General features: G+C 37.2%; 2 protein-coding genes across 2 annotated transcripts; one reads left to right on the top strand and one right to left on the bottom strand.

Annotated features, from left to right (window-relative positions):
• The first annotated feature begins 2,190 nt into the window (after window positions 1-2,190).
• SYCE2 (synaptonemal complex central element protein 2) lies at window positions 2,191-8,007 on the top strand. Its single transcript, XM_015813268.1, has 3 exons — window positions 2,191-2,300; window positions 3,590-3,794; window positions 7,813-8,007. The coding sequence occupies exons 1-3, from the start codon at window positions 2,191-2,193 to the stop codon at window positions 8,005-8,007; spliced, it is 510 nt and encodes a 169-aa protein (XP_015668754.1).
• Window positions 8,008-9,324: 1,317 nt separating this feature from the next.
• GCDH (glutaryl-CoA dehydrogenase) lies at window positions 9,325-22,980 on the bottom strand. The gene is made up of 12 exons (XM_015813280.2): window positions 22,879-22,980; window positions 22,218-22,332; window positions 22,024-22,059; window positions 21,176-21,319; window positions 17,253-17,315; window positions 16,248-16,418; window positions 14,765-14,894; window positions 14,230-14,446; window positions 13,575-13,678; window positions 12,565-12,690; window positions 11,453-11,613; window positions 9,325-11,326 (listed from the first exon to the last, which is right to left on the bottom strand). Exons 2-12 carry the CDS (start codon window positions 22,318-22,320, stop codon window positions 11,253-11,255), a joined length of 1,329 nt encoding a protein of 442 aa, XP_015668766.1. The 5' UTR covers window positions 22,321-22,332; window positions 22,879-22,980; the 3' UTR covers window positions 9,325-11,252.
• Window positions 22,981-24,631: the final 1,651 nt, after the last annotated feature.

Here is a 24,631-nt window from a genome sequence, read left to right as displayed (position 1 = left end):
TCTCCTGGTTTCTAGCCTGGGATCTTGCTGGTAGCAAGTAATCAGGAGTCTGGTAGTCCCTTTTCCAATTACTGTATCAGATTTTATTAAAAGGCATAAACTTTTACAATTCCATTTAACCTGATAAAGTGAATTTAGCTTACAAAAATTTATGCCTTTCACTAAAATGTATTACCATAGTTGGAAAAGGGGCCATCAGCTTTCTCTTGAGGTTCATAAACCTGCCTGCTTGAGGCATACCTAAGTCTGTTTCTCAAAATATGTGCTAGCCTTTCCAAGGAGCTCTCCTCAAGAGGTGTTGGATTCAAACATCTATCTTCCCATAGTGTACTGGCTGGGGAACATAGGAGTTGGAGTCTAAGATGTCTGGGGGATATGAGGTTGAAAGAGGCTGATGGACACAAAAAGAAGCTTGAGGAAGGCTAATGGAGGCATCCTTCTTGGAGGATGCATCAGATGTTTGATTTCTTTAAACTCACAGGCCCCTCCCCCATTTGCAACTATTGTGAGGGGAGAGGGGGAAGGGAAGAATTTCTCCTCAAGGCAGAATCTGTTTGATCTTATTCAAAATAGGGCAGAAAGTCAAAGAAGGTAAACCATTCCTCCCACACAAATCTATGGATGTGTTTGTGTGTGTATCTACACACACACACACACACACACACACACACACAGAGGAGAGATAGAGGTTTGAACAAGGTCCTGTTCTTCTGTGGAACTCTCTCCTCTTCAGAGTCTATCTGAATTTTATATTATCTTTTTATTTTATTTATTTTAATTTTAACCCTTATGGTAAAGCTGTTTCTTAGAGCCAGTTTGGTGTAGTGATTTAAGGCATCAGGCTAGAAACAGGAGGCCTTGAGTTTTAGTCCTACTTCAGACATAAAATCAGCTGGCTGACCTTGGGCCAGTCACTCTCTCCCAGCCCTAGGAAAGAGGTAAGGGCAAACTACTTGTGAAAAATCTTGCCAAGAAAACTGCAGTGACTAGTCCAGGCAATTGCCAGGAATCGATAAATGTCTCAGAAAGTGCATGCATGCGCGCACAGACACAGACACACACACAAAGCCGTTTATACAATATGAATTTGTAACATATTCTTCTGAGTTTACAGGTAGTTCTCATTTAGTGACTACAATTGGAGCTGGCAATACAGTAATTAAGTGAAGCAGTTGCCAAGCGAAACCATCACTGCTTATAATCTTACTTCAGCTTTCCTTTGCCTGTAAAGATTGTAAATGCAAGGATTGGTTGTAAAGTTATTTTTCATCACTGCCATAATTGTGAATGGTTACTAAACAAGGCAGTCACTAAATGAGGACTACCTGCATTATTAGTACTATTTAAGTAGAAAATAGAGTTGATTTTTTTTTTTAAAAACATGTCTTTAAGAAAATGGAGAGCAATATTTTATACTGCTTAATGTTAGTCTGAGTTAGTGGTTGCCCAGTTTGATGACTGAGGAAGTGTTTAAACAGATGTTCCCCATGTCTTTAAGTTTTAAGCTCTATCAATTCCATACTACTGGCTATTCACTAGGATACTTTATTTTTATTTTCAAGTTCTGAAGAAGAAAATCTGGGGACTACCACTTGCCTGTCTCAGCAATAACTTTCTCTTACATTGGCATCCATTCACATACCTCTGTTTTGTTTCTTATTACAACACTGGAGTATACAGGATCTGATGTCTTTAGAAAAATGATAGAGACTGACTGTTACAAATTTGTCATTGGAAATCAGTTTGAGAATTCATAATCTTAGCTGCCCATTTTATCAGTTTTAGCCATTCTAAAAGCAGCCCTTTGTGTCTATGGCTGGGTGAATGGGTTTTGGCAAATGCACATGTGGAAACCTTGTCATAGAAATAAAGATGACTGCTGTCAGAATATCAAAGCGGTTTCCCAGAGAGTAATGGAAAGAAAATATCACAATTATAGAAAACGCTTTGATATGAAATAGCTTTTCTATCATGTAATATCCCAGTAAAGCTCAACATGTGTCCAGAAACTATTGAATTGGGTTCAACATATTTGAAATCAGGTTATAATTAAACTACTTTAAAAGGATTATATAAAATTTTATCATTATTTTTAGCTTTTGCAGAAAGCTGGTACAATAGCACAATTAACAAAAATGTAGATTAACTGCCTTCTGATGATATCTCTCTTCCTCATCCTTAAAAGCTATTATGTCTACTCAAGAATTTCAGTTCCAAGAGCCAGAGCAAGAACAAGATAAATCAAACAGTCTATTCTTCACTAATTCAGAAAGTAATGAATTAAGCGATAATCCATTAAGGTAAGTGAGATTTTAAAAAGTATTGTGAAACTTTAAAATCTTCAACAGTCAAATGTGAATTCAAAATAGGTATCATGACCCATACTATCAAAAGGTTGTTTTTTTTTAGCATAACATTTACCAAAATCTACAATCTTGCACCTATGAGGAAATATGTAACAGTAATAGTAGCTACAACTACATAAAGTATTATCAATGGTGCAGGTTTGTGCCCAATGCAACTAAAATGACATTTTATAGATGATGTGCTTGCTGTCTTATATTGATCTTGTTCATATGTATTAATGTGTTGCTTGAATAACAATCTAAATGGCATTCTGATTTACAGTTTACCGTTTCACATAACCAATTTATGTTACAAACAGGCTATATTAGGGATTAGTATGATATACGAATGCAGTTGGAATAACCATTTTTATGCAAGTTTGTCTACTTGGGCAATAGCATTCTGTAATATAGACAGGTGTCTTTCCAAATCCTCTTGGCAATTTAAGAAAATGAAGATATGCTGCAGTCTTCTCCCACTTTGCTATAAGAATAAAAATAGGCTAAGCACTGAATATTACTCTGTGTTTTTTGGATAAAGCTAGAAAGAATATGAATAAAAGAGCAGACAGGACACAAACAAGTTATTATAATAAATGAAAGTAGCATTCTAGAACTGTAAATTAGAATTTTTAAAATTATGAATTGAGAGAATTGGTCATTTTTTTCTTTTTGTATCATAAGGACAAAAAGGTCCTTAAACTGTTTCCCCTTTTTAATGGGATATGACTACATAAATCCACTGGACAGTATAAAAATCACATGAATTAGCTAAGTTTACGCCCCATGAAATGTAGCTCTACTTAATTCAAAGGAAACATACAAGTCAGAGGTAGGCTCTGGAAAATAAACAAAATTGATAATGGAAAGAAATCATTTATGACATTTAAAAATGTATTCAATTGTTGTATTGGGACAGTATAGACATTTTGTTAATAAAAAAGAACTGAAGAAGTAACATGAGAATTGTATGAAATACTATTCTCTGCAATCCATTGGTTTCCATTGTTTTAAATATGATGAAGTAACATGGTAGTCAAACCAAATTTTCTTGGACTAGACGTGGCATGTGAGTTGCTTATAGGTTTAAGAAACTCCATAATTATTGTAATTTGAACACTTTGTTATGTTATGAAGATAATTTTACTTGTGATAGAATCAGTTCTACAATATCTCTATGTACAGAAACTATTAATTTTATACAGTAAGACATTTCATTTTTTTTATTTTTCTGAAAAATATAGGAAAGATTCTCCTAAAACACTTCTTCCCAATGCAAATGTAAGCAGAGGAAAGCCAGACAGCAAAGCCTCAAATTATTTTATAGCCCTAGATTCAACTATTGAAAATCTTCAGGAAAGAACACAGCAACTAATTGATAAGATTAATGAGAATAGGAAGAAAGACCATGTACTCATGAACAACTTCAGAGAAAGTCTTCTGATGAAGGTAAAACAGGAATAAATCTGGTGATGGTAACATTCAGGAGTTTTAGGAAATAATGATTAAAGTTAATTTTCCAAATTATTCCAAAGAACTAACCCAGGGATCTTCAAACTTGGCCCTTTTATGACTTGTGGACTTCAACTCCCAGAATTCCTCAACTAGCATGCCTGGCTAAGGAATTCTGGGAGTTGAAGTCCACAAGTCATAAAAGGGCCAAGTTTGAAGACCCTGAATTAACCCCTAAAAGTGAGAGCCTCACTATTTCAAATACTCTGAAAAAAGGTAACTAAATTCATCATGAATGTATGCTGTACTTTCCACTCCTTTCACAATCTTTGTTTGTAATATTTCATTATCTTAATTATCTTTCTGCTTTTAATCAAAATGGTGGCAGCACCTTAACAACATGGCTAAACTTGAAAAAATGAAACATGATCTAATCTGGTTAGAACATGGAGAGAAAATCATTAGGGAAATATCTGGCTGTAGATTAGACTGGTAAATCTTTAAAAAAAGTCATACTGTATAAACATTTTCATATTCAAAATAGTTGTTTTGACTGTTCCACTCTAATAAAACAATTCTGAAGTTGTTCTGGTATTCCCAAACTGGAAGCATCTCTTTTGAACTTGGAACATTCTGGAAATATTGGCAAGGTCGGAACTGTTCTTTCCTGTTGAAACAACTGAATTGAAAATGTTTGATGCTATTAAAAAAACCTAGCAGAAATTAATAATAATAACTACTTCTGTATTATTGCCAAAAAAGCAACTGCTCCTCACTTAAGAATCAAGCTAAATTTGAGGGTATTTTAGCTGGGAAAGATTGAGGGCAATAGAAGAAGGGGACAACAGAGAATGAGGTGGCTGGATGGAGTCACTGAAGCAGTAGGCGTGAGCTTAAATGGACTCCAGAAGATGGTAGAGGACAGGAAGGCCTGGAGGAACATTGTCCATGGGGTCGCGATGGGTCGGACACGACTTCGCAATTAACAACAACAACATTTTAGATAGCCAGAAGTATTACCTATTTTATGTTTAATTACCAGTTCCTAGAATACTTGTAGCCATTGTCACTCATTATTCCCTCTTCCTCTACTTATTCCATTTGATGCATTTCTTCTATTTTTCACCCCTTTTTTCACAACTCATATCAGTTACATATTTTGATATTTTGCTTTAATAAATTCATATTATCTTAGAGGGCAAGCTGGGGCAAAAATGCATATTTCACATTAAAATATAGGCTCTTCAAGTATTCAAACGGAGAATATTAAATCAATAGCATTAAGGTCTATTAGTAAATATATATTAAAGGAGCGTTCTTTTTTGTTTTGATGTAATATTTCCTGTCAAAGGAACCTTAATCACAGCAAATCTATTTTTCTATTATATTTATTACTTTTTAACTTCTTCCAGCCTGAGAAAACATTCAGACATCATACTACTTTTATATAATTGCTCCCTCCATTTTCATAGAGTTATAAACTTCAGTGGGCGATGAATTGTTTACATTATATAATCAGTTTGAATTACTTCAGAAATTATTTTAATTCTGGTTTCTCTTTAAGATTGTAGTATTAAACCCTGTTGTTTCTTTGTTAATATTCTGAATTCTTACAACTCAATTTTATGATTCAATAAAATTCACATTTGCTAAGCAATAGCTCCTCAGTTTAAATAATTTTATATATGCATTTTGTATCTCACCTTTCCACTGATCATAATACAGTATGCAATATAGTAAAACATATTTAAAATTCAATAATTAAAAATAAAAATATGTAAATAATAAAAAGCAGTGTTCTCCTGGAATATCCTGGAAAAAGATAATTAAGCGGTAGATTTGTGAGCATGCCAGACAAATCTTATTTCCTTCTTTGACAAAGTGACCAAAATAGTGGATCAGGGGGAAAATGTGGACAGTTTAATTAGACTTCAGTTAATTTCAGTAACACATTTGACAAAGTAGACCAGTTTATTTCTTAATAAGATAGAACAATGTGGGATAGAAAGGACCACTAGCAAAAGGATTTGCCATTGACTGTCCTACCACACTCAGCATGTAGTCTTCAATGGAACTACATCTGCATGGATGGAAGCATGCTATGGGCTACCTCAAGGTTCTGTCTTATGCCCAGTACTCTTTAACATTTTCATAAATGATCTAGATCAGTGGTGGCGAACCTATGGCACAGGTGCCAGAGGCGGCACTCAGAGCCCTCTCTGGGGGCACGCGTGCCATTGCCCCAGTCCCAGGCCTTCAGCTGGGTTTTATAAAACCTTTTTGCTTTAGACCTCCACCGCCGTGTGCAAAAAAAAAAAAGCGTCAATCAGTCAATTTCAACTTCTCGCAGGAAAAAAAAAATCTTGCAAAGTTGGAATTGATTGAACTTTTTAGTCCCACCCAGTCTGCTGTTACCACCGCAGCCATGCCCAGCCAATGGGCCACACCCACCCGGCACCCGACGATGCATAAGTGGGTTTTGGGTTGCAGTTTGGGCACTCAGTCTCTAAAAGGTTCTCCATCACTGATCTAGATGCAAGGATAGAAGGAGAACTCATCAAATTTGCTGATGACACTAAGTTGGATAGAATAGCTAACACTTTGGACTCAAGATTCAGAAGGATCTTGACTGAATTGAATACTGGGACTTATCCAACAAAATGAATTTCAGTGGTGAAAAAAGTAAGGTCCTATACTTAGTAGTGGGATTCAAATATGTGAACAACCGGTTCTCTGTGTGGATGCCACTTCCAGAAGTCCTTTCTGGGCCTGGGCAACAAAAAATTAGCTATCAGTTCTGCCGAAGTGGTGCGAACTGGCTGAATCCCACCACTACCTATACTTAGGCAAGAAAAACCAAATGCACAAGTATAGAATAAGTGGTACCTGGCTCAATAATAATAACTGTGAGAGGGATCTAGATGTCCTACTGGACCATCACTTAAATATAGGCCAGCAGCTTGCTGCACTTGCCAAAAAAGCCAATGAGGGATAATATCAAGATAGTACTGCTTTATACTGCATTAGTGAGACCACATTTAGAGTACTGTGTTCAGTTCTGGTCACAATACAAAAAAATGTTGAGTCCCTAAAAATAGTGCAGAAAGAGCAACAAAGATAAGGGATCTGGAGGCTAAACCGTAGGATGAATAGTTGAGGGAACTAGGTATGTCTACTTTAATGAAGAGAAGGATTTAGGGGTGACATGATAGCAGTCTTCCAGTACTTGAGGGGCTGTCACAGAGAAGAGGGAGTCAACCTATTTCCAAAGCACCTGAGGGCAGGACAAGGAATAACAGGTGGAAGATCATTAAAAAGAGAACCAATCTAGAATTAAGGAGGAATTGCCTGCCAGTGAGAACAATTAATCAGTGGAATGGCTTGCCTCCAGAAGTTCCAAATAGATTGAACAACCATTTGTCCAAAATGATATAAGTTCTCTAGCTTGAACAGAGGGTTGGACTAGAAGACCTCCAAGGATCCTTCCAACCCTGTTATTGCTATATTATTCCCTATGAAAGTATGACTGAACATTCTGATATAAGCAGCAAAAATACATCACAATATTAGTGGTAAAAGCAGGAGAGCTACAAAGGCAACTATATGCTCACTACAATATCAATATTGATTCTAAAAACTGTTAGGGCTACGCACACATCACAAAGGAATCAGAAAATGACACTTCATCTTTGACCTGAGCAAGTTCACCTCTCCTTGGGCAGCCTGGCTTCCCAGTGATTACTATATTGATGCTGAACTTATTGCAAATACATGATTGCCTTATTATACTGCAGCCCACAGCTTCCAAGTCAAGCAATCTATCAGTTTTCTGAGGAACCCAGTTGTTCCTGCTTGCTATACTCTGCCTATTACTTCACCAGATTTTTTTATAATTCTATGAACAGTTACTCACATTATGATTTATTGCAAGTGGACATATTTATTACTATTTAAAATCAAAAGTAGGCAAAGAAGTGTGCCAAGTTCATTTTAACTGTTTCTTTTTTCCCCACAGGTTTCAAGCTTGGCAGAAAAATTGGAAGAAAGTGTATTTCCTGTTTATGACCATAATAACAAGCTTATTCAGGATAAGCTGCAAGAGCTTTCTGAGATCATGGAAAAGATCAGACTGATTGAAAATGAACTCAAGCAGGTTTGTCATACTGTGGAAATGATGTATAAAGACCTGTGTGGTCAATCTGAATTGTAATCCTATAGGTAAAAAATAAAATAAAGGAGGGGGAAAGAATATAGTAAGAAAGAATAAATACATAAATAGATCTGTGTGCCAATAAATAGTAATTTGACTTCTTTGAATTGCAAAATGGCATCCAAATCTATTCTGTTCATAGGTAAGTTTATTTTCAAGCACTTTTTTGGTTCTTCATTACTCATCTGCAAATGAGTCATTTTCTAATCCAGAATCTCAATAAAATTACAGTTACATTAATATACAGTAATTTATTTCCTTTTCAAACATTTGAATTATTACCAACAATTAACAAACACCCAAGCAAATGTAGTCAATACATAGGAACATGATACTCACTTGTTCTCTCTTTTCCTTTTCTCATTCCATAAAATGGGCATTTTCAGCAAGGCAAATCCTTGTTTGGCTGACTTCCTTTAGTCTGTTGACTGTAATTAAGCCCAATCAGGAAGTTGCTATTGTGCAATCTCTTGAATATCATCACAAGAAGCCTTTGGTCAAGAATATGAAGTGCTATAAGGGCAGTTTAAGTCTGTCATCACTGAGTGGATAAAACATCTATAGGTACTCAGCTGAACATCTCAGATTTATAGTATGAAAGTACAAGAAAAAAATAACTATTATCTGTAAAGGTAATTAGGACAAAGATAATATCTAGTGCTCTCACTAAGAAATGAACAAGTTATTTAAAACTTGGCAAACATTCACACTTTAAACATAAATGTTCAGAAACACCATAAACTTCAGAAGTAAAAATAATTTGTTGGTATTTCTTCTTTTATTATGGTTTGTTGCAATCAGCCAGTTGTTTAGACTGGATTTGGCATTTTATCCCACTATCAAGTCTTCAAGGACCTGAGATAGGCAGATGTTGCTTGATGATGTTAGAGGTATCTTCAGAAGTTGTAAGCTGTCGAGTAAAGCTGCCTTTTGCAATCAACTGATGGTGTCAAGGCCAATGGTGTTCAAGTAGTGCTCCAGTTGTTTTGGGATTGCACCCAAGGCGCCTATTACTATTGGTACTACCTTTGCTTTCATTTGTCACAGTTGTTCTATTTCTTTGTATTTTTTACCTTCTCCCTTTCCTTCTCTTATATTTTGCTGTCTCCACGTTCTGCCACATCTACTATCCAGACTTTGTCTTTCTTATTGACAATTGTTAAATCTGTCACATAATGTGGCAGGTGCCTGTCTGTTTGAATTTAAAAGTCCCAGAACACTAGCTTTTTCCCTTTCTATTACTTTCTCTATTTTATGGTCCCACCAGTTCTTGCTTGTAGGCAAATGATATTTCTTGCAGATCTTCCAATGCACCATTCCAGTTGCTACTTTGTCATGCCATTGTTTGTAGTTAGTCTGTGATATCTTCTTGCAGTAGCTAACCAGATTACTATTTTCTCTGTATTTTTTGCCTTTCAGCAATATACTAACGTCAGTGCTAGGCAGTACAGTGTGATATGGTAAACCACAAAAAAATCTTTTCATATCTGTCCTTTTAATTAGAAACATCATTACATTTTTATCTCTGCATTTGCATCCTATTTAGTGCTCCTTAAGTATTAGAAATTGATTTCTTGGCTCATGATTACACAACTTTTCTTAAGCTAACATCTTTACTTTAAGTGGTATGTTGAGAGTTCTACTCCAAAAATCAGGGATAAGGAAGTTGTGGGGCCAGGATAAAAAAAACAATTACATTTAAGTTGTCTTTAAATATAATCATTTTTTCCTTTTTATAATGTGGTGGCAATATTTGGTGGTCTCTGGGGGCCACATCCAAGGCTCAGAGATTGGACCTCATGTCTTACAGCCTTAACTATTCCATAATGTAACTTCTGTTTTAGAAAATAAAATTAATTACTAATTAATTTCAGTACATAGATTAAATGAACAAAACGCTTGACATGCTAAGAAACACTTAAAAGTCATACTGCATATTAAAAACAGAGAATTAAGAATCCAAATATACATTATATATGAATTTTGATGATAGGGACAAATTTGCTGATTATACACACACACACACGTTAAGAACCATATGAAATCATAAAATTCGTAGCCAATTGCAAAATATAACTCAATATCACTGATTTTGGAATACCATGAATCAGTCTTCATGCCCTACTCCTTATTACATTTTATCTAACCTCTAGCAATAAGAACTTGGAATTGTCATACTCCATTCACTGTTTTCTGAATTCTTAACCACAGCAGCAAAAGTGTAACAGCCAAAAGCTATAATAGTACTTTACTGCTTTAAATAAAGACAACTTCAAGTGTTCTCTTACAAGTAAAGTGGCAAAACTCAATGCCCTTTAAGTTTTGTCATTATACTTGTGACAAATACTGCCATTCACAGTCTCATTGGGTAGAAATGGACTGTTTTCTCTATTTAATCCTATCCAAAGAGTTAAATAATTTTAAGTGCTAGTAAAGATGTGAAAGAACTGCTCACAGGAAAGGCTAATTTTCTCTCGTCACTAATATTAGAATATCAGGTTTCAACTAATCATTCTACACAAACTACTGTTGGAAATTCATCACATTAAATTTATTTTTGAAAGCACAAAGGGGACCTTATTCAAAGAGGCAAGGGTCTGAGCTGAAATAGCTTAACACACCATCAAAAATGTATGCTAATATAAAAAAATCAGTCTTTATTTAACACTGTCAATGAAGGCACTAAAAACAGCAACTAGTTACGTCACAAGGCAGGAAAAGCACAGAGTAGGTAGTAAATTCTGATTTTCATCTTCTGTATTTGCAAGTATTACAGGTTTCCTCTTACACAAAAAGAGGAACCTTACCTGGATTTTTTAAAACCATAAATTGTAGATTATCCACGCTGATATAGATCTCAAGGCTGTGACTGGACTCTAAAGCAGTCAGCTTTAAAAATCAAATATCTATAGTTACATACCAAAATAGTTTGCCTCAAAAACAATTAGACAATTCCAAAACATTTCCTAGACCACAGTGATATCCTTCTACCAATTAGAAAAAGTTTTTCGTTTAGCATAACGCAGCACTTTTAATTTCTTTCTGTACTTTTGGTGAACAACAGAGAATTTTCAAATGCCTGATTTGTTTCAGCTTACAAATAATTGAGTTGAACTGAATAATTTGATCACAGTCTGGTGAGCAGAAGCAGTCGTGCTCATCTTATAAAGATATTCCCACGTCATAAACCATCTTGAGTGATCTTCCAAACCGGAATCATGTAGAAGAAAACTGAAGAAATGTGTTTATTTCCCAACTGTGAATGCCTGAAGTCCAGTGATAGCTCTGCCAAGGATGAGAGCATGGATATCATGAGTCCCTGAAGGCAAAAAAGGGAAAAATGTTGTTAGAATTGTCTCTTTAAAAAAAGATATAAATGAAGCAAAATAATAGAACATGTTTCTAAATAGCATGTTTGATGGACATAATTACAATCCTTTTTTACCTTCATATGTGTTAACTGCCTCCAAATTCATAACATGCCTGATGACATGATATTCATCTGCAATTCCATTGCCCCCTAGCATGTCACGAGCTTGCCGGGCAATCTCCAGAGCTTTCCCACAGGAATTCCGTTTCAGCATAGAGATCATTTCAGGAGTTGCCCTGGGAACATAGAACAAATGCTAGAATCAAGTGAGGAATGAAAGGGCTTAGGTGCCTAGGTTTTCATATAAAATAGATAACAAATCAGATGTGACAGAAATCACATCTAGCGTAGCATCTTTTTTTTTTTTTTTTAATTGGACAGGAGGACCAAGGTACACAAGAGAGGTGAGAAATTTTACAGAATCAGCATATTGCCCCCAACAATCTGGGTCCTCATTTACCAACCTCCAATGCTTTCTTTTTACAGCTACCACTACAGCCAGAGTTTCATTGGGAGTATGATGAAAAAGAAAAGAATGGCAATAACTAACCACATCTTGTGGTTGTGCAATTTTTTTCTTCCTGCTGTTAATTGCTTTTAAAAGCACAGGCTTGAACGCTGTAGCATTAGGCTTTCTCTCTTAGTTGGCTGAAGCTTGACTGCATCTTCCCAGGTGCTTCACACAGCATATTTAACATATGACTGTCCTCTGGGAAATGAAATTGCAGCTCCGTTTTGTATTCTCTTAAGCTTAAACTTAGCTCCCTTTTCTCCCTTCTTTCTTATAGCTTAATAGAGACCTTGCTTTTTGTCATGTCATACTATAAAATAGTAATGGGTTACTATATTTAAAGTATAATTTCTAATGTCTACCTTCTGCACTGGGATAGTCCCAGATATGTGCTAGCTGCAGCACAGTGAGTAGATTTTTTTTATTATTGTTGCACACTGCAATGCTGGAAGAAACTGAAAAAATGTAATTTGTGGGTTAAAAAAAGGAGAACAATTTGATCTTCCCTTTTATCTCTGTCTCTCTCCAGCAGAGAGGTACTGCTCTTTTAAAGTGTTTCCCCAGATACAAAATGGTGTGTCCATTTTATCTTCCATTTGACTAAACCTCCCTATGAGGAAAAAAAGGTCACTATGCACAGTTCTGCCATTAATTACATACACAAATGTATGCCTACTTGTCTTCATCTTTCAAGCGCCCCAGTTGCAGACAAGCCTGTAACCCAATAGTGATCTCTGTGAGCATGTCAGCCAACTTCTTCTGGATCAATTGGTTTCTTGCCAAAGGAGCTCCGAACTGGTTTCTAAGATGAATGGATGAGATAATTCAGCTAAAACCATTGCACAGGTACTGTAGAAAAAAGAGTTATAAAATACTGGAAGCATTTGGAGGATCACCATGTAGAAGATGATTCTATCATACTAGAAGCTTTTAAGCATATCAAGTTAATCTTAAAGAAGAATTCAGATATAACAGGTGTAACAAAGAGCAGATGAAATAGAATAAGGTCTTTTCTGTATTCTGTAAGATGCAAACTTGGAAAAAGTGGTGGAGACTCAGAAAAATTCAGTGGAGAGAATTGCATACAAAAACTAACTAGATATACGGTATGAGAAGCAACGGAATAATCTATAGAATAATTTCTGGCTACAAAATCCAGCCTGAAGTGTGATTTAGGACCGGAGATACACTTTAGTTAATATAACTTGAGAATTATAGAAAATTACGGAGACATCTAAATCTGAAAATGCAGCTGCTTCTATTATCGTCATACATTCCAGTGACTCCAAATATGTGCTCTCTTACAAATGGCCATGGAACTGTACAAATGGAAACCATCCATGAATGATCTTGAGTAGTACCCTGGGGACCTAAGGATCTGTTAAGAACCCATGAAATATAAATAAAATGTATATCTTTAGGAATCTCCTTTCATCCAATATATTCTTAGCAAAACTGGCATTGCTGGATATCTTTTTCAAATGTGAGTTCAGTCAAGGATGCTCAGCATGATCTTGAAACAAAGCTCACAATCTCTTCCACATGACTGATATCGTGGGATCATATCATAATTATAGTTTTTGTGTAAATGAAATATTAAGGATACCTACATATTAGTATGTAAGCATCATTGTAATCACATGCCATTTCGTGTAGAACATCTGTCCAGAAATCTTGAGACTTTACCTATCCAAAGTATACTGCCTGGCTGTATGCATACAGAACTCAGCAGCACCCAGTGCTCCCCAGGAGATGCCATAACGTGCATTATTCAAGCAGCCAAAAGGTCCCTGTGAGAAGAGAAAGACATTATAATTCAGAGAAGGAATTTATTAATATTCCTTCTATTCCAAAAAGGCACTGACTTCCAAGGATCATCCACATGATTTGCATCTACCATCTGTTTACTAGCTCTGTGTTCAAGCTTACAAATGAGACTGCCCTAAAGTTTATTTTACATATTAAGTCCCTTTTAAAATAATGTCATAAATCACTTTGTCTGTGAAATTAGCATTTGATATGACTAAGGTTTTTTTGAAGGAGGTTGTTCAAAGACAGGACCTCATAATATAAATAAATATGGAATACTAGATTTATATTTGTTCCTTAGTTGTACAGTAGTACTTATTGTTGCAATGCAATTTACACATTCATAATGAAATAAGCCCAAACCTTATAGCTAAATCATCTAGAAATACTGTTAAGCTTGAACTAAAATATATTTTCAATCTTTCTCAACATTCCCTGGTAATTAACTTGGGCTAACACCCCTTGTAGCATTCCTGGTCACTGTACCATTCACATGCCAATGAGTATCACATGGATTGTGGAGAGATCTTACTGCGAGTCCAGACACTTTGGGTAGTAGATTCTCTTCAGGCACTTCTACATCTTCCATAATAATCATCCCAGTAAGAGAGGCCCGTAGTGAAAATTTGCCCTCAATCTTTGGGGTAGAAAGACCTTTCATTCCTCGTTCCAATAGGAAGCCCCGCATTTTGCCATCATCACATATAGCCCACACTACACATAGGTCAGCCATCGGAGAATTAGTGATCCTAAAAAAAGAGCAAGTATATTGTCAATGTCTGGTATGCCTCAACACAGGCCTTATAAAAATCAAGTTAAAATTCAAGTAACTACAAAAAGGCACACTCTAGAGGGGAAAATACAATGTGAAAACCATCTCCGAACAGAGCAAAGCTTAGGTGGTATTTAATCTTCCAGAAATAAAATTTAATTCAGTCCTCTTCTCTCAAATCTGTCACCATAATTATCAGGGGCTTAAAGTTTTACCACTATTTCAAAATAATCCAAGTGTCCTAGGTTACTTCCCTCTTGTGATCTGCATACATGAGGACAAGTGCAAACCTCACCAAGTCTTGGAACCATTGAGTGTGTAGGTCTTCCTGGAAGGGTTGTACTGGGCCCGAGTCTCAATGCTACCAGGATCACTTCCATGGTTAGGTTCTGTAAGCCCAAAACAGCCCAGCAACTCTCCTTTAGCTATGGTAAAACAAAACATCAAAAGATCAGTATAGCAACTCCTAAATTATCCTTCTCACTTCTTCACAAGTCTTGTTATTTAAACAACTTCACAGGGATAAATCTACAGTGGTACCTTGATACTCAACCACTTTGAAACTCATCAAACTCAACATATTTTGATCTGAAAATTTTGTCCCAGTACTCATTCTTTGTTTGGTACTCAATGCACAAGCTAGAACTTAATTTCAATTTCAATTCAGAATAGAGCTGGAAGAGTCAAACTTGTCAGTGTCCGGCTGCCTAGTGATTCACTAAATTATTCCTGATGGGAAAAATTGTTTGATATTCATTGTTTTTGGTACTCTTGCGCCTCCTGGAATTAACAATGAGTAGCAAGTTACCATTGTACTATGGATCCTAGTAGGCAAAAAAATTCACAAATTCTATCAATCCTTCTGGATTATAGTATTGTATACTGTAATTTACTTTTAAAAAAGAGTATTCTTTAAATAAACAGCCAAAACTATCTTAGTAAACAATATGATAAAAAATCAGCAGAACCAAAAAGAAAAAAATTGAAGCTGGTCTAAAGCTGATCTAAGCAGAGCCAAACCAGAAGATGGAAGGAAAGTACTGGGAAATGGGAAAAGAATGAAGTAACAATTAACTAAAACATGAAATTAAAATATAATTTTAATAGGTAAAATAGAATAGGTAAACTGTAAAAATAAAATTATTAGTGTTAAATAAAAAGTTTTTTTAAAAAAACTCAACCAAATTCTAACTGAAGGATGAGAAGAACCTGGAAAAGAATTACTTCACTGTTTTTCAGAACAGTGAATGAGATACTATAAATGCCAAAAGTGAAAAAAGGAAGAGATTTGGGATATTCAAGGAAACAAAACAGTAATACTACTGTCTTCTATGTGAATAAAGGAGATAATTATAATTTTGTCTTGCGCAAGTTTTAATTGTTATTTCCAAAGCTGGCAAATCAAAAGACTGTAACTAGGAAATTTTCTAAAATGCAAAAGATAGAATACAAATAGATAAAAAAGAGAGAATTTCTAGTACATACTATAACTCCTCTAAAATATTTTTTAATAATCAAATGTAAGAATATTAATATAATCTGCGAAGCACACGTTTTTAGGACATACAGAATGCTGAGATGTCAGCTGGCTGGATAGGAGAAGATAAAATTGGTTCCCTTTGGGATTTGGGCAAGTTTAAATATGATGTGAATGCACATGCATACACATATGTATGCATGTTTGTGTAATAATAATAGCACAAGAGATAAAAACATACCAATGTTGGTATAACTACAGAGTAAACTTCTGCATTCAGTCTTCTAAACTATTAACTCACCCAGGCCTGGCAAATATTTCTGCTTTTGCTCTTCTGTCCCATATGCATATATAGGATGCATCACCAAAGATGACTGAACACTCATGACTGACCGATAGCCACTGTCTACCCTCTCAATCTCCCTGGCCAGGAGTCCATATGCAACATAAGTGGTCCCTGCACAGCCATAACCTAAGGCAAAAGAATGGAGAATTGATCATAAACCCATCTGTGTCAAGAAATCAGTTGTAACCCTCTTAGGTAACTCTCCTGAAAGATCCTATCTGCCAAATATTTAGAAAGAAACAAGAAAATAAAGGGAATAATTTATTTTAGCAGAATAGTGTCCTAATATCCAAGAAACCTCAAAATGTATTTTATATCTTACAGATATAAGATAATTGTTACATTTTCAAAGTCCCTAATATGAACTAAAATCAAGTTTTACTTAGTCTCTAAAACTAGAAACCCTTATATTTCAAATATGATAAATGATTGGCAATTTCTAAATCTGGATTTTAAAATTTTGTATTTTAATTTTTGTAGTCAAGCATTTCACAATTCATAACAGAGCATTTAAAAACAAAATCTAATATTTAATTCTGCAAGATAAGCCAAAACCAGACTAGCAGCACAATCAAAATACATCATATTGTTACTTTTCAAAACACTTCAAAATATACTTCCTAAATTCTTTCATTCATTGATTTTAACTATATTTCTCTTATAGGACAAATAAAAAATATTAAATAATAAATTAAACTGTAGATAAAACTTTGAAGTCACTGACTGAATACAAATGCAAACCAGCAGAAACAAAGAACTGATCAGTCAAATAAAAGAGGTATACAAATACCTAGAAGGTGATGGAGATGATTTATCAAATACTTAAACTACAGCTGAAATGGAGACATGATAAATTTTGAACTTCTCCTCCCAAGAAACATGAAAAAGTTCTGAAAAACCCTCCATTTCTGCTACAGATACAATGGGCTCACCCACGTCATGAAAAATGTTTAACAATACCTTTGATGGTTGGGCCCAAGATACCAAGGGTCCCCATCTCTGACACAATTTCCCGGTGAAAGACTAGAATGAAAATAGAAGATAATAAAAGAATGTAATTTACAACATTATAAGCAAAACCTACTGTAAGAAATATGCATAAAGTATCTATATTTCTATATTTCTCAGAAGCCTGGTATGCAATATAGAGACATGTTATAATACTGACAAGTAACTTTGATAATTATTAGAGCCCCAAAGTCAGCAATTACTGAATTTACATTAAAAACAGTATTCCATTTTAATAGCAATAGCACTTAGACTTATATACCACTTCATATGTCTATGGAGATTCTCAGTCATCCAGATGATGGTTGTCCCAAAGGCAACTGGACTTTGTTTTTTGTTGAAGATGTTTCGCTTCTCTTCCAAGAAGATTCTTCAGCTCTGACTGGATGGTGGAGAATGGAAGGATTTATACTCCTTGCAGACAACTGGTCATTTGCATTCATCTGCTGTCTGCAAGGAGTATAAATCTTTCCATTCCCCACCATCCAGACAGAGCTGAAGAAGCTTCTTGAATAAGAAGCAAAACATCTTCAAAGAAAAACAAGAAAGTCTAGTTGCCTTGTGAAATACCACTTGGGAATACCATTTCATAGTGCTTTACAGCACTTTCTAACCATTTTATAGAGTCAGTATATTGCCCCCAACAATCTGGATCCTCATTTTACCAACCTCGGAAGAATGGAAGGCTGAGTCAACCTTGAGCCAGTCAGGATCGAACTCCAGGCTATGGGCAGAGTTAGCCTGCAATCCTGCATTCTAGGGCAGTATGGTGGCTCAATGGTTAAGACACTGGGCTTGTCAGCTAGAAAGCCGACAGCTTTGAGTGCCACATGAGAAGGTGAGCTCCCGTCCTTGCCCCAGCTCCTGCTAACCTAGCAATTTGAAAGCATGCAAATGCAAGTAGATAAATAGATACCACTTCAGTGGGAAAGTAACAGTGCTCCATGACATCATACTAGCCACATGATCATGGAAATGTCTTTGGACAGCGCTAGCTTAATGGCCAAGAAATGGAGATGAGCACCACTCCTACAGTCAGCAACAATTAGCGGAGTAAAATCTGCAGGGATCCCTACCTTTATTGCATTCTAATCACTATGTCACCACAGCTCTAAGGGCAGGTAAGATTGCATATGAAATAACACAGACAAAATGTATATTCTTTCAAGTGAGTCTTGACTCCTAATTCTAGATTAGTTCATGCAGCTTTCTTGGCAAAATTTTCAGAAATGGTTTGCCTTCATCATCTTCCTAGGACTGAGTGTGAGAGAATAGCCCAAAACCACTAAGCTTACTTTATGCCTAAGGCAAGATAAAAATAAGGCAGGATCTCCTGGTGTCTTTCATCATTACACCAAACTAGCTCTCACTGATTTATACCCACACATATTTTCATTTCTGATACCTAGATAGGTGTCATTTTCTGAGAACATGAATATCTGAAAGGAAATCAAAGTACACTTAACTCAGAGATACTGCCACTCCCTTTTGAAAATTGATCCCAAAGGTGCCTTTTCACGAGGCAACTGAACTTTGTTTTTCTTTGAAAACATTTCGCTTCTCATCCAAGAAGCTTCTTCAGCTCTGACTGGATAGTGGGGAATGGAAGGATTTATACTCCTTGCAGATAGCTGGTCATTTGCATTCTTTTAGTCATTGAGGCCACCTGGAGATTTATGTGTCACCAGTCACCCGAGTAGTACAAATGAGTATGGAGCTTCTTGGAATTGCTGAAAGGACTGTGTTGTAGAATGAAGATAGATGATGTCGTATCCCTCCTCCTCTGTTGAGAGAGGGCTGTTCAATTTTGACCCCTTTGACTCCTCTTTCAAACCAATGGTTCTCTCTGAGCAGAATGTCTTTGAAAGAGTGGCCTTTGTCTTTTAAATGCAATGGGCTGCTGAATCTTGTCCTGATGGGTTTGTTCTCCAATGTTGTGCCACACATTTATGAAGTGGTTGTTTTGTTTTCGTGGGTTTGAAGTGTGCACGTATGTTGTGTTAGCTGAAAATCCTCCTGAGCTTTTCCGATATTCCTGCAATGTATGGAATGACAATGTTGCTTCGTTTATTGTTTTCTTGTCTGTATGGAGGAGCATCTGCTGGATCTTCTTTGGGATTTGATGCAGGCCCACTTGGGATAGCGACACGTTCTGAGGGCTTCCTTGGTGTGTTTTAGTTCTTTTTCTTTCCCATCTTTGCTGGTAGGCAGACCTTCAGCTTGGTGGTGCAGGGTTCTGATAATTCCCATTTTGTGCTCTTGTAGACAGCATCTTAGGTGACAGAACGAACCTCAGCCCAGACCACATATGTGCCATGCTGGACCTCTGCCTCACAACTACCTATTTTAAATACATTGAAGGTTTGTACAGATAAATATGGCTACATCATGGGTTCACCTGTGTCCCCCATTGTGGTCAATCTCTACATGGAAGAGGTAGAAACCAAAGCCCTAAACTCCTTCACAAGAATTCCACCCACTCACTGGTACAAGTATGTGGATGATATTTGGGTCAAGATTAAAAAACAGGAATTGGAAGCGTTCACCAAACACATCAAATTCACATGGGAAGATGTTAAGGAAAATAGTCTGGTCTTCCTGGACTGTGCAGTACACATTAAAACAGAAGCCTTAACATTGAAGTTTACAGAAAACCCACAGATACAAGTCAATATTTACATTTTGATTCTCACCACCCACTGAAGCACAAAATGGGGGTTATCAGAACCCTGGATCACTGAGCTGAAGGGTCTGCCTACCAGCAAAGATGGGAAAGAAAAAGAACTAAAACACATCAAGGAACCCTCAGAACATGTAGCTATCCCAAGTGGGCCTTCATAAAACCCAAAAAAGACCCAGCAGGAGCTCCTCCATAACAGACAAAGAGGAAAACAATAAACGAAGCAACATTATCATTCCATACGTTGCAGGAATATCAGAAAATCTCAGGAGGATTTTCAGCCAACATAACATACATGCACACTTCACAACATACATGCCAACACAATATATGTGTACATACACTAAGGCAGAAGCATGTCCACCCCAAGGATAAAACACCCAGACACAAACTGAGCAATGTCATATATATAGTACAATGTAGTGAGCCATGTGCAAATCTGTATAAGCCCATCAGGACAAAAGTCAGCAGTCCATCTGCATTTAAAAGACAAAGGCTGCTCTTTCGAAGACAGCAAAGTCCATATTTTGACAGAGAGGACCGTTCGTTTGAAAGAGGGGTCAAAAAGGCCATCTATGTCAAAACTGGGATGGAGGAGGGATACGACATCATCTATCTTCAGTCTATAACACAGTCTTTTCAGCAGTTCCAAGAAGGCTCCACAACTATTTGCACAACTCAGATGACTCTGACGACACAGATAAAGTCCAGGTGGCCTCAATGACTCTTTAAAAGAATGCAAATGGTCAGCTATCTGCAAGGAGTATAAATCCTTCCATTCCCCACTATCCAGTCAGAGCTGAAGAAGCTTCTTGGATGAGAAGTGAAATGTCTTCAAAGAAAAACAAGAAAGTTCAGTTGCCTAGTGAAAAAGCACCTTTGGGATAACTATGACCAGGATGACTGAGAATCTCCATAGACATTTATCCAAAACAATAGTACTGCCATCCAAGTCACTGAATAAGTAACGTAGCTATTTAATGTATTGGTACATTCAGCAAATGCCAAACAGGGGGTTCTCTATTTCTAAAGGGTGAATGTCATGTTATGTAAAGCAATAATAGACAATCTATTGCCCTACATATGTTTTGAATTTCAATTCCCATCAGCCTCAGCCCAGCCAGCAGTTCCAAGGGATTGTAGAAGCTCAAAGCCTCAAAGTATGAAGAACACCACATTGTTAATACAAAGTTACCTTCATTTCGATTGGCCATAAGGATCCTGGGCATCAACTTTTCTTGGCAATAGGCACGAAGTGAGTCCCGCATCATTATTTCCTCCTGAGTCAGGAGCCTTTCTAATTGTAGGGCATCACACCAGTCAAACTGGGCTTTTGGAACTGGAGGAAGAAAGCTAGAACTAGCCTGAAGAATAAAAGGACTGATAAAGAAATTCCCTCACCAGTATGAGAGGTACCATATAAGGCCTGCTGAAGTAATTGGAGTACATAGTCCAACAATTCTCCCAACAGACAGTAACATGAACGCAATCGAAAAGTTGTGTAATTGGCACATGCAAACCTGTGTAAAACTCTGCCTGCAAATCTATGCGTTTCTAGTCCAAATCCACACCTTAATTATTATACCATATGGCTCTGAAATATACAGGTCATAGTTATATTCTATAACTATAATTGTTATTTATACACTGAGGTTGACAGCTTGGTGGGACTTATTTCTGGGAACACACATATACAAAATTATCAATTGTGATAGTGGCAGTAATGGTTTGTATCTTCTAGAACAGAATATCCAGGACCAGTTTTTGAGGGAATAAAATATTTTAGTTATCTAATCAAAATCTAATCTATATCTATTAGATGCATAGATCCTTGGACACTCACATCCTTCCTCAGACCCACCAAATTAATGAAAAGGAATTAACAGATTGTGTATCTTATACAACAGATCAAACAATTTTCCAATTTTTCTCAATGTAAGGATCTATGAACTAGGAGGAATGCAGTTTCAAGAGTGATTGGAAATTATGAGCTCAGATATGCAGCTCTACATCATAACTGGAAAGAAAGAAGAATCTGTTTACCTTTTGATCCGTTTACCAAAGGCTTCCCTTCTTTTTCTGTAACACAAATGACAAAATAAGCCCATTTCTCAGTCCAACTGTTTCTTTTGTGCTCCTTCTCCATAAAGTCCAAGAATCCTAAATAGGTTTATTTGTCTCTTAGCCGTGGCCCTACTAACTCTACCCTCACCCGATAGCAAAAATCAGTCACTGACCTTTTGGCACAGGTGCACTTGTGCTCTGTGCTCGAGTATCACAGAAGTTTGTGACACTGCCTCTGCATTGCAGAAATAGCCTGCTAGGTAACCTTAGCGCCATGGAGGATAAATCCTGGAAAAGGTCAAATGGAGAAAACTGTAAGCTTTTAAGTCGTGAAAATCACTGGAGTGTTCAACTAAGTGCAATTGTCCTCCTTCTCCAAAAAAATGCTGGAATAGAAGAATGATGATACCCATAACTCAGTTCAGTTTTATTTATAACACAGAAGCAAGAATTAAACTAAAGCACCACATACTAAATAAACAAGGAACAGTCCCTAGGATTAAAGAAACAGCCAAATAAAGTGAGGGGGAAAATGGGAAAAGGTATTCAAGCAGTACACCATGGACCAGGTGTAAATTAGGAAAACAGAGGATATGCGAGGCCGAGGATATGAATCCTATCCAACTTTGCGGGAAGGGCCTAGCGCTCTGCAGAGCAGAAAACACAACTCGTGCGTTTTCTTTTGGGGGACGCGGTTATTATAGGCGCCTATTCCCCATTAGGGGGAAAAGAGAAGGGACCCGTCGGAGATTTCCCCGCTCCTACAAACAAGTGCTGGGAGCGCCACTGATTTCAGGGTCAGCACTTCAACCCGTACTTTAAAAGAATACTGACCGAGATTGGGGCTGATCGAGGCTTTGCTTCTTCAGGGTTTGCTCCCAGCTTTTTCGCGGAAGACTGACAGGCCGGCAGGTGACGTGACGTCTCCTCCCGGGTTCACCACGGCCCCTCCTTAGGCCAATGGACTTCGCCTGCCCTTCCTTCTTAGCCGCGCGAGGCGACGCGCTCCTCGCCCATTGGCCAGGCAGAGGAGGCGTGTAGCCACGACGCACGCGGCGGGGGAAGGGGGGCTCGGTGGCTGGGAAAAGGAGGGGAGGGAGGAATCCCATAGCGGCTCAGGCGGCAAGCGCTGGGATTCTGCTGATGTGCACGTTTCATACATTTGTCTCACCGTTCCTTGACAGTTTTTTTTTCACCCAGTCTGTATTGTTGTTTATTATTTTGCTTGTTTGCCTTATTTAACACACATATAACACCTTTCAAAAGTTTCTAAAATCGTACCTTTTCTCGCTGGGCATCAATCTTGGTAATAGCTATGCAGCTTAAAGGAGTGTTTCTTTGCATAGTGTGGAGGTCTTGGTTCACAGACAATATGGGGGTGGGTGAATGCCTTCGAGTCATTATTGACTTTGGCGACTGCCTGGACTAGTCCTTGCAGTTAGGGCTTAGACCGCAGGGGTAGGCAACCTTGGCTCTTTTATGACTCGTGGACTTCAACTCCCAGAATTCCTGAGCCAACCATGCTGGCTCAGGAATTCTGGGAATTGAAGTCCACGAGTTATAAAAGAGCCAATCCCTGGCTTAGAGAAAATAACTAGCCCAAAGTCACGCTGGCTTTATGCCTCAAGCAGAACTACAACTCTGAGTCTCTCGGATTCTAGCCTGGTGCCTTAACTATTGCACCAAACTGGCTCTCTCGAACACTTTATCCTTTAATAAAGGTGGGATGGTAGCCTGAGCTTTCACATTAACCTGAGCCCTTTCGCATTTTTAAGGGCTGGTTCATTCCTTATGGGCAAATGCCTTTGAGCATGCTTCATTGCTGGCAAAGTGCCTCTGAAAATGCCAGAAACCGTTGTTTGTCTTCATTATAAAGTTTGCATTTCACAACATCTCCAGTTTTATCCATGTCTAGTTTTGCTGGTTGCAGCTGGGTTGGCTCCGCCCTCCTTTCCACCTCCCCATTGGTAAGCCGCCAGGAGGTGGTCGATCGTTTTCCTCAACCTCCTCCCCCCTTCCAAGTTAGGAAAAAATCTGGTTGCTTACCGGTATTGTGTGTGCTCAGCCTGTAAAAATTAGGTGGTCTGCTCGTACTGTGCTTCTAGTGTGAATGCACAAAATACTTGTTAAAATGGATTCTTTAAGCATAGACACCCTTCTACTATTATAGTATTCCATGTTTATGGTTACTTTTAGTCTATGCATGCAGGGCAAGATGAGCAAAAAAATGGCTCATGAATAAAACAGATGCCTTTTTTAAAGTTATTTTTGCAATTCAAACAAACAACTTAATAGAGATAAATGCTTAGAACCTTCCAGTAAGTTCTCCAGGGTGGATGTTGTTTGGCTTTTCCCTTTTTATATAAGTAGTGTACATATTTCTCTAGATTTCTTTTTTATACCTAAATCAGGAATATTGTACAAGAGTTAGGGACAATTAAAGCTCCCTGCCTAATCTGTTTTATTTGCTTTGCTAAGCAATAAGGGGGAACAGAGCATTCCCCCTTTTAAAACTGTATAGAAAAAGATTTGTTGGTTCAAATTCCAGAGTCAGAGTACAAAGCCACTTTTTTAAATATTTAATTTT

This window comes from Protobothrops mucrosquamatus, unplaced genomic scaffold, assembly GCF_001527695.2.
Source record: "Protobothrops mucrosquamatus isolate PMUCROS unplaced genomic scaffold, P.Mucros_1.0 scaffold150, whole genome shotgun sequence".
NCBI classification, from domain to species: Eukaryota; Metazoa; Chordata; class Lepidosauria; order Squamata; family Viperidae; genus Protobothrops; species Protobothrops mucrosquamatus.
Note: the sequence above shows the minus strand (reverse complement) of the source record. Positions and strands in the feature narration are given on the sequence as shown.